Here is a 10,627-nt window from a genome sequence, read left to right on the forward strand (position 1 = left end):
TAATTTAGTTATTTGGAAGCTACTGTTCACAGAGCAAGACTTACATAGACGTACAAAATGTACTCTCATCAACTTGTATAAACCCTACTTTGCTAGTCAGCATCAAACATCACGTGTCACTCTGCATATTAATTAATTTCCCACTGTTTTCCTCTTCCCTGATATTTTTATACTGTTCAAGGTGGAAAAACTTAACTTCATCCGTTTCAGTATATGTCACAATATAGTTCAACAAATGATTATCCACCTCCACCTTTGACCCCCAGTTACTAATATTATGACCTAAGTAGTCAGTCAATCATCAGTTAGAAACATTTTGAAAATCTGGTAGTTTTTGTTTTGTTTTTTAATCAAAGAATCATATAATGAAATAACTCCTTACTCCTCCTTTTCTTATGTGATAGCACACTCAATATATTTGTTTTGGAACTTTTGGCTGCATAAAATACATTCACCAACAGCTTTTGCTTTGGGAAGCTGTAGACTATTTTTTGGATTGTTTCAAAACATGTTGGTTTTGAAACAAACTTTACACCTATTCCCTATTTTCCTAGCAAAATATGAAGAAATGAGGGCTGGCTCAAGACTTTTGCACAATGCTGGACATCTCATTATGAACAAATTAAATACAATGCGGGTAAAAAAAAAAAAATGAAATAAGTGCACAAAGGCTTCACAGACTGTACACAGAATTTTAATCATCTTTATCAAAAATTGAAATGTATGTTACTTTGTCCAAAATATCTGACAATTATACTCATGCAACAAGAGAAAAACAGTTTCTAATGAACATAGTTGTGAAAAAAAAAATCCAGCAAATTTCATCCAAGGCATTATAATGCAAACAAAACTACATGGCATTGGCTAAGTCTCAGGGGACATTTTAAATAAATAGATGACAGTCTAAATTCTACACAATCAGGGAGTAAAAAAGAAAAGTAGAATCCACCTATAACCTTGAGTCACTTAATAAAATTTAATTGACAAAGGTTTCATGAATACAATGTCAGAGTACTATTTAAAAAAAATAACATTGCCGGACTGCATCTGACAGGTAAAAAACAATTCAAACAAAGAAGAAAAAAAACACCTAGATGGACTGAACGATGAAGATGTAACTACGTGGATAAGAGTGCGTAAGGTGATGCAACACTGAACTACTTTTTTCCCAACAAACACTAACTACTAACTGTATAAAATGCATCCACACAACTGGGCAAATCAGTAGGTGTATCCAAACACATTGGGGAAGTAATGGCTGTACAAAATCTTCACATTAGTATTACATTTCTGTTTTTACTCAGTGAACGCAGGGCATGCTGAGACCACCCCTGCACTATGTGGGTTTAAAAAGATGAAATTTCAAAATAAGGGCGCTTACATAAAGAACAGCAGTGTAGCATCAATGCATAAAGAATATCTCTTTAAAAAAAAAGAAAAAGAAAAAACACAACTGGTACCATTTACAAAAAATATATAACCAAAAAGCATCCACTGGTGACAAAAATCTCATTTTCAAACAGACCAGGATCTGACAGAGTATGGCTTCATGGCTGTCATTTCCTGTCACTAGCTTCGTTATTTTCAAAACTAATGCTTACGAAAATAAAAAGCTGGTCCTTAGTGCTCAACCAGATAAGCTGAGCATGACGGCATCCATTTTTTTGGATGAACAAGGCCAGAAAAGTCCATAGTCTCAGCAGCCATACAGCCAGCTCCCTGGAAGACCAGTGTAGGAGTAGAGACAACAGAAAGAGCCCAGTGGTAGCACTGTGGTTTGGTGTATGGCGGTGAGGCAGGAGGGAGTACAAATGAAAGGAAAAAGTGGTGGCAGGAGGTCAGCTGCGATGAAGAGTCTCAGGCAGGGTACAGTTCAGAAAGAAGTGATGATGTCAGTGACAGTGCTATGAAACTCGGATCATCTGAGCCACTGTCTCATCTGCTGCTGCCTGGGCGACGTCCTGCTGTTGCCCAATCAGAAGGGCAGAAAGATCAGGGAGGTCACAAAAGCAAATTGAGCTCATACACTTAAAATCTCACAGTTTTAAGTGTATGACAATTTGCAACAAGCATTATAGGCTTGAGTTGCTATGTTCTTTCTACACACAGCTTCCTACCTGTGATAATCCCAGACCCATTTCCTTGTCCTTAGGGGAAAAGAAACGACCGCCATCTCCCCGCTTACGCTGCATTGCATGACGATGGCGAGACTCATGTAGATATTTCTGCCAGACAGAAAGAAGGTGGATTAGTCCATGACATTAATAGTATTTATTGAAGTTTACTCTCATTATAAATTTGGTTCACAACAAGACCATCACTAAAAATCACACACAGAGTACAACACAGAAAAATTTAAATCTATATGGGGATTTTTTTCCCCCCTCTCAAAACACTCAAGTCGATACGTTTGACAGAAGTGCCATACCCTCCTTTCCTTGGGAATCTTGCCCTCTGCTTCCAGCTTAGCCCGAGCTTGTCTTCTCTTTAGGATGCGATGGTACTGTTTGGCATTGACATACAGTGGCTCCTCTTCAAGCATTTCAGCCCCTGGCAATGGGATTCGCTGCATTGTGGGAACGCCGCCACCTCCAGGTACCATCTGATTGAAGGAGAAGACAAAGACACAGTGTTAAATATGTCACGCATTTTACAACAGAACCTATTCACAAAAAGACAAATGTCAATCCATTCAAATCAACAAAGAAAAAAGAAAAAGAAAATTGACACTGCTCTTCCACACCCATACAGATGTTTTAAGTCATTCTTATTTAAACTGCCCATCAACTACTGTTTGTACAAAATGGATAGCATTCAAAGACAAGCCAGATTTGGATGAACATTCACGTCATTAAGATTACAGTCTATGCAGTGAACACTGCATCTTTTAAATGTGGACTTAAATTCAAGGAACCCTATTTATGCTTTGTTGTTTTCAGGCAATATAAGCACCAAGTAAGAAATAATGAAACTTCCAAAACATTATTAGTTTTACTTATGAACAAAATGCTAATGTGAACTGTATTTAACATGGATACAGCCTGGGAAGAGCACTTATCCAAAAATCACCTGTTTAGAAGGACCACAGGTTTACAGGGGAGTTAAACAAACCTGGATGTGTTCATTTTAGGGTTTGACAAGGTGAGCTATAATTATAACTGACCTATGAAAACACCAGTGATCATTCATAAAAAAAAATATGTTTAAGCCCATGACCTTTACCATACACCCATGTGAGAGTCTAGATTAGGAAAAACAAAGGTAATAAGGTGCTGGGTACCTCTGTACAGGGCCTTACCATGACCATTCCACCTGCATTGACCATGTTGCCAGAGACGGGCAGGGTGACGGTCACAGTGCCTTGGCCGCTGTTGGTGGTGTTGGTGTTGGCACTCCCTGCTTGTACAATTTGGGCACCTGCCAAGCTGGCAGCTGGAATTGTGATCATTCCTGCAAACAGATAATCATCCCAGAATTTTTTGAACATGACAACTCACCCATGCTCCTATTTAGAAAGTCTAGATAGCAGAAGTCAAACACAAAACGTGAAAGACAGCCTAGTTTACCCTGCTGCAAGACAGTACCATCTGCATTGACAGGCTGGTAGACGATGGTCTGTCCATCAGCTGTCTGTGCCACCTGTTGGCCCTGCACGCTGATCTGCTGTCCCTTGATAGAGAGGGGGGGAAATTACTTTACATCATTTGATGGGGATTTATTTATTCAATAGCTTTTCAATAAGAAGCTTGGGTTTTTGCTTTTTTAATTTTTTCAAAATTTAGTACTTGGTTCTGTCCAGCTGTCATGCCGGTCTGGGGCTGCTGGATGATGATCTGCTGAGGCTGACCCTGCTGGCCCTGCAGCTGCAGAGTCTGACCACCTTGCAACTGGATTTGACCTGGCTGCACCAGCTGGATCTACAGACAGGCACAAAAACATAATTGGGTAACTGGATTATAGATCAACACCATAGCAAACAGAATAACATGGATCCACTTGACTGAAAACACCTTAAAAATTTATAATTTGTCTAGATCCTGAAAAAAAGTACACTTTGCTACCTCGCTATCAACTTATTCTTACATGAACACTAAAAATATCAACAGGGGGAAAAAACAAAAAAACAAAAAAAAACTACTCAGTGTACAAAGTGCTTCTCAAACTTCAGCGTTTACTTCCAAATTTATACTAATAGTTAGTTTACTATTAATATTATTCCAGAGTAAACAGTGTTGCTTTAAAAGACAATGTATAATTTAATTTAGATACTTTACCTGCTGTAATCCCTGAGCTCCAGATACAGGGACCTGCATTATGGTTTGACCCTGACTCCCGGACATGGCCTGCACCATAATGGGTTGCCCTGACGATGTGATGAGCTGTCCACCGCTCACCTGAACCATCAGAGGCTGTCCCTGGACCTACAGGGAGATTCAGACAGCTATTACAGCAGCACTGACAGTGTTCGTCTCAATGTCTCTTGTGACTTGCAGAGCTGCATGCAAGTGGTATGACATGAGAAACATCCAGGGTTCTACACTGTGGATAAAAGCACTTGTTGATCTCACGTTTTTTGTTTCCTAAAATACAAACATGAAAGCATCCTGTTACATAGCATAGATTGTTTCTGGACCCAATGTATCTAATTTATGTTTAATCATTTTTCTCATGAGCTTAGGCTACAAAAAATACAAAACTTCTGTATGTAGAATTTAGGTCTTGTATTTACAGCCATACTGCTACTGAAACAAGAGCTTACAAGAACTGAATTTGCTTACTGTACCTTTCTGGTCAAGATGTTGGTAAAATTAATTTGCATTTACATGTTCAACTTGGCAAGTACTGATGTTTCATCTTACATCCATAAAGTGACCACAGCGTACAAATTATGGTCTGTGGCAGCAGCAGCAGCAGCAGCAGCATGACAGGAAAAAAAATTGCAAGGGCAACAGTACCTGCTGACATTATTCAGCACAACAGTAAGAAAAATATCAGACTATGATGAACAGTGGCAGCCAGTAATGGATGTGGATCCATGCAGACCTCAGAAAGATGTTCTGTTGTATATTCTGCATATTTTTCTCCACAGCCATCGGCACTTGAGAACAAGAACGTCTGACTTTCTAAACTTGCTTTTAATAGCAAGAGACAAGCACAACTCAGTTTAGACAGCCATGAGAACAAAAGCAATAACTGGAGGCTGACACACAAAACACTGTGCTGAGGAACGTGCAGTTGCAAGACATGCTTGGGAGGGAAATGATGAACCAAACAGCACAGATGGGTCCTGGAAAAATAAAAATACAAACAGCCCTGGCTATGGCATGCAAACCGGTAGGCTGTGAAACAGTCATGACACTGACACAGGGCGGCGGTGACACCACTACCTGGAGTGTCTGCACCTGCTGGCCTGAGGCCGTCACCACTGGCGCCTCTGTTTGCAGCTGCACAGCCGTCACTGTGCCTTGTGTCTGCAGGCAGGGCAGGATACAGACTCATACATACAGACTCAACAACAAAGTACCAAGAAAATAAATTGGAACTGGATTACTGCATCTCAAATAATCTTTTTTTTTTTTAAAAAAAACAAAAAAAACTATGTATAGTCAACCATTTCTGATTTGCATAAAAATTATATGGTCTGAAGCTTGGACATATATATAATGCCTGCTTTGAAGTGTTAGCTTCATATATGAAATATTTCTAGATTTGTTTATTTTAAAAGGCCAGTAAACCCAGTTTTCTGCCTTTTAGGCAGAAAAAATCTGCACACTGAAAACTCAAGCAAAGTTTGAACATAATTACCTTAAAAACTTGACCTGAAAAGTTAAAAAGTTTGCATATTTTAAAACAATTATTTTCTTGGTTATAGGTAGAGTAATTACAAAAGATCTGTTCTATTTAGATTATTAATATTTTTGTGGTATAAATGTGTGTCATGTTTTCTCAATCCAGCATGAAACTTGAATGAAAATAGCATCTTCTTCATGTTTGTGACCGAGGATTTCATGTTAAAAATTATTATACATGTTATTTTTCATTATTGTGAAGTACAGCTATATATCGTTAAGAAATTGTCACTAGTTGTCTTTTACAATGTGAATTTTTTTTTATTAATCTTTACTCAAATATTAGACTTTGCAGGACTGCTTTTAATTTTTCTCATATCTGATCTAGCCAATTTCTCTCTCCCAATTTACAGATGCTGGTTCAGTTTAATGAATCGAGAGTTTAGTAAAGAATTTCACTTTTATCTTTAATAGTGTTAAAGATATCCATGTTCAAACATTGCCTCGGATTTCAAAGCGTGAAAAAAAAAAAAAAAAAAACATGCTGAAAGTGGGTTGATGGGACATTTTTCAAAAAAATTTATATCTTAATAAATAGTTGATATCACTCTCAATAATACTTAGATCACAGGTATCACGACTTATATTTATACACACAGGTAATCCCTGGACCATAAACTTTTAGGGCAAATTGGGAGGACTGATCAGAAATGACACCATGATTTGAGATCCAATGATCCAACTGGAATCCCTAAAACTTTATTTTATTTTGACCCTCTGGTATTCATAATCTTACTACATATTAGTTCATATCTGGTGGTAGGGTAATTTTAAAAAAAATAATTAATTAATTAAAAAAGGAATAAAATTGTCGACCCTAAGCTCACCTGCTGCTGGATCTGTCCATTAGCTGTCTGAACAACAATCTGCTCTCCAGTAGTAGTGGTGGCAGTGGTGTACTGCTCCATGGCTTTTTACCGTGAAAAACCTGATGAGGCAAAGACAAAACATACAAATGAGCCAATATTGGATTTCTATGGTTTACAGTGCATTTTATATGTAAACAAATGATCTTTTTTTTTTTTACGACGACAAAAAAACCCCCGTCTTTTTAACCGATATCTACGTGTTTTCAATTCATTGGTCTCAATATTTAAAGAGGACCTTATAGTGCTTCCTCACACCGACTTGTGTCGCATTGTGTCAAATGTGAAGTCTACGAATTTCAGCTGAAACATGATCCCCCCAGGAGGACACAGCTGTGTCAGCTGCTGGACTCCTTCAAAGGGGAATTTTATTTAGCGGGTATTTTACTGGGGAAGCTAACACGGCTAGCGCCAGTCCGCTAGCTAAAAGCGTGGTAAATTCTAGAAAGCGCATAAGGATACTATTTGTGTCGTCAACTCCGAACGTGGATATTTTCTTGTGGGCAGCTTGTTTATTACAGCTCATTATAATGTACCTGGCAGTGTTTGCTGACGGTCGAACGGTGGCTTTATTCCCACTCTCTTTGTTCGAGAAACGATATTTTAGCGAAGAAGCTAACGCTAGCTAAGGCTTGTGGACCAAGCGGGGATCATGTTTCCTCGCGGTGGCCAACGCTAGAAACATGAAGCTATTTGTAGGTCTTGGGACGCAGCGGTCGAAATCAAACTGCAATTTGAGTTTTTTGCATTAAGCAGGGTTAGTAATTTGGTTGGTCCATGACAAACCAATCCGTGCTGACAACTACCAATGCCTTCAATCGGGGCTTCCTTACCGTATCTTCGCTGTCCGGTTTCCCTCTGATTGGCTCCAGTACAGCTTGCTAAAGCCCAATCAACAAAGTGAGCGGACAAAATGGCGCAAATGAAACAACGGCGACTGGGAGAGAGGTGCGCAGCTGCGTGACACTTGAACAGGGGGGCGAGGCAGCGTTGCAGTGTCCCCTCGGCAGATGTCGCCATTTAGTTTGAGTTTTCTTATTTTAGCGGACTTCTCCTGACTTGTATTATTTATGTTAACTGCTATTCGATTATGTTATCAGTGGAAATTATTCTCGCATCAGTACCGTTAAACCTGCAACGCGTGCAATTTAAGTAGTGTTATGGTCGAGGTAACCACCTTTGTTCAGCACAGGGACACGTAATAATGTTACCTCCGTAGCGCTAGTTGGCAGTAGAGCGCCGATTTTATGCTATGAGCCCAGTGTTTGCGGAAGTACTTCTACGAGTGGTACCATGAGTGCGTGAGCAGCAAGGTTATGTTTAATTTATAGTAAAATAAGTTTTTGTTATCATGACACCTAAGTGACTCCCTAAAAAACAAGAAAAGAAAAACGAAAGAGAAAAAAGGACGACACATCGTTTATTGGCATGGCCAGGTCTGTGCAGATACTCTCCCTCCTCTCCAAGTTTGGTGCTTCATCTCTGATTCCCTCAGTGAGTGCTAGCAACTGCCGATTTGCAAGCAGAGGGGCCAGCAAGGCACGGATGGGACAGGGCCCTGCGCAGGCAGACAAAGGATCAAGCAGACCAGGATACAGCGATGAGACATCTAATGGAGAACTCGAGCTGGAGGACGTGGAGGACAAACTGCAAGCTTTAATTCAGTAAGATTCAGTAGGACTTTTCACACATTTCTCCAGTGTAAAACGATGTTAAATAATAAATATATGGTGTCTTTATGACAAGATATATTAAATATTCTGGGGATTTGTTTCAGGGAAGAGAGAAAAAGACAGAAGACTGTGAAGTATCACATATTAAGGAGGCAGATGACACCATCAGGAGCTCCAGAGAGGAGGTTAACCTGGGATGCCATTGAGCAGATCAGGTGAGGATGAGGGTTAAGTTTGTCCAGATGGTAAACTAAGAAGTGTTTTAAATTAAGCCTAATATGAAATCTCAATTTTCAGATATCTGAAGCAAAATCAGCCAGACGAGTGGACAGTAGAGCGTCTGGCTGAAGGCTTCTCTGTCAGCCATGATGTGATCCTGAGAGTCCTGAGAAGCAAATTCATCTCCTCTCCTGAAAGAAAAGCCAAGCAGAATGCAAAAGTAATGGCTAAAATGAGCCAGCAGGTGCTGCCTTCAGGTGCTAAGACACAGCAGGACAGGTTGAAACTGCCCGAAAGGAACTCACAAGCCATACTCCCACCTGGGAGCACAGAAGGTGCTTTGATCCCTGTGGCTAATCAGACTCAGGTGATTCAAGGTCATGGCTCACGTTCCCTAGCTAAGAGTCCTGTCCCTGTTACTGTTCAGCCCACACACATTGCAGCTGGTATTAGTGAAGATGCCACAGTGACAGAAACAACAGAGCGCAGCACTAATGAGAGTGAGCTTACAGAGGAGGATGAAGAGAGTTGGGATGGACAGGTGTTGACAGAGGAAGAACTTGAAGAGCTTATGAAAATGGAAAAGCCCTCTCCAGCAGTCCAAGTTGGGAATGATTTCTTTGATGCAGATGGAAACTTTTTGTATAGAATCTGAGAATATTTTGTGTTGTTAGCTCAGCATGTGCAATGTTGGGGTCATGCAAATTACCAAATAAAAGTTATTTTGAATCTTTGTGCAAAAGATATTTGCACTTATATATTTTTTCGTCCAGATATTTCACGCCCATTTCACCCATGTATTGACTTCCCAGTTTATCCCTGTGTCAATTTTTATATAAGTCATAGACAAATGCATTCACAGGCCACTTTATTAGGTGCACCTTGCTAGTACTGGGTTGGATCCCTTTCTGCCTTCAGAGCTGCTTTAAGTATTAGTGGCACAGATTCAACAAGGTGCTGGAAATATTCCTCAAAGATTTTGGCCCATATTGACATGATAGGAATTGTATGACATCATAAAGTCATACAATTGATGAAAATGTGATACATCCATGATGAAAACTTCCTGTTCCACAACATCCCAAAGGTACTCTATTGGTTTGACATATGGTGACTGTGGAGGCCATTTGAGTGCAGTGAACTCTGTCACGTTCAAGGAACGAGCCTGAGATGATTTGAGCTTTGGTATCCTACTGGTGGGTTTAACTTGTGCATACGTGGATGGATGCAGTCAGCAACAATACTCAGGTTAGATGTAATCTGACACTCTAGGGGCCCAAAGTCTGACAAGAAAGTATCTCCCACACCCTTACACCACAACCAGCAGCCCAAACTTGTGCCTTCAGAGATGCTCTTCTGCATACCTTTGTTGTAATGAGTGGTTATTGGAGTTATTGTTGCCTTCCTATCAGCTCCAAGCAGTCTGGCCATCAACAAGGCATTTTCACATAAAGAACAGAGATCACAGGATATTTTCTCTTTTTTGGACCATTCTCTGTAAATCCTAAATATGGTTGTTTTGGAAAATCCCAGTAGATCACCAGTTTCTGAAATACTCAGACCAGCCCATCTGGTACCAACATCCATTCAAAATTCAGAGTCAATTCAATTGCCCCCAAAGAAGCACTCAGATGCCAGAGGAATGATTACTGCAGTTGTTACACAACTACAATTTTGAACTTATCCTTTTAAAATCTTAAAACTGGGACGCTTTGTAAAATGTAAACAAAAACGGTATGCAGTGATCTGCAAATCTCAAAGCCACATTTCATCCACAGTCAAAGACACAAAACATCACATTTAAACTGAACCACCATGTACCATAACAAGAAAAATATTTTGAATTTGATGGTAACAAGACGTGTCCAAAAAGTTTGGAGAGTGCCATTATGTAACATCCCCTCTTTTTCTAACAAATGTGTTTTCTTTGTTCTACTGTGAATAAAATCTGGGTTCATGTGATTCTGTTTGTTTGGAACTAGGTTTTTATAAATCATGTGAAAATATCCCCAGTTGACAG

At 39.7% G+C, this 10,627-nt stretch overlaps 2 protein-coding genes across 10 annotated transcripts; one reads left to right on the forward strand and one right to left on the reverse strand.

Moving 5' to 3' along the window:
• Nucleotides 1-676: 676 nt before the first annotated feature.
• nfyal (nuclear transcription factor Y, alpha, like) lies at nt 677-7,696 on the reverse strand. Of its 9 annotated transcripts, none has more exons than XM_013271136.1 (10): nt 7,252-7,542; nt 6,677-6,777; nt 5,385-5,471; nt 4,275-4,421; nt 3,786-3,917; nt 3,567-3,669; nt 3,281-3,450; nt 2,429-2,602; nt 2,118-2,225; nt 677-1,964 (listed from the first exon to the last, which is right to left on the reverse strand). In XM_013271136.1, exons 2-10 carry the CDS (start codon nt 6,755-6,757, stop codon nt 1,905-1,907), a joined length of 1,062 nt encoding a protein of 353 aa, XP_013126590.1. In that variant the 5' UTR covers nt 6,758-6,777; nt 7,252-7,542; the 3' UTR covers nt 677-1,904. The 9 variants fall into 9 exon arrangements, with proteins under 9 accessions (XP_013126590.1, XP_025757093.1, XP_025757092.1 ...); XM_013271138.3 differs by lacking the exon at nt 7,252-7,542 and adding an exon at nt 7,549-7,696 and having other exon boundaries at nt 679-1,964; nt 5,388-5,471; XM_013271135.3 differs by lacking the exon at nt 7,252-7,542 and adding an exon at nt 7,549-7,696 and having other exon boundaries at nt 679-1,964.
• Nucleotides 7,697-7,966: 270 nt separating this feature from the next.
• ngrn (neugrin, neurite outgrowth associated) lies at nt 7,967-10,569 on the forward strand. The gene is made up of 3 exons (XM_003444925.5): nt 7,967-8,379; nt 8,493-8,603; nt 8,686-10,569. The coding sequence occupies exons 1-3, from the start codon at nt 8,144-8,146 to the stop codon at nt 9,260-9,262; spliced, it is 924 nt and encodes a 307-aa protein (XP_003444973.1). The 5' UTR covers nt 7,967-8,143; the 3' UTR covers nt 9,263-10,569.
• The last annotated feature ends 58 nt before the right edge of the window (nt 10,570-10,627 follow it).

The sequence above is a fragment of the Oreochromis niloticus genome, linkage group LG20 (genome assembly GCF_001858045.2).
Source record: "Oreochromis niloticus isolate F11D_XX linkage group LG20, O_niloticus_UMD_NMBU, whole genome shotgun sequence".
NCBI lineage: Eukaryota > Metazoa > Chordata > Actinopteri > Cichliformes > Cichlidae > Oreochromis > Oreochromis niloticus.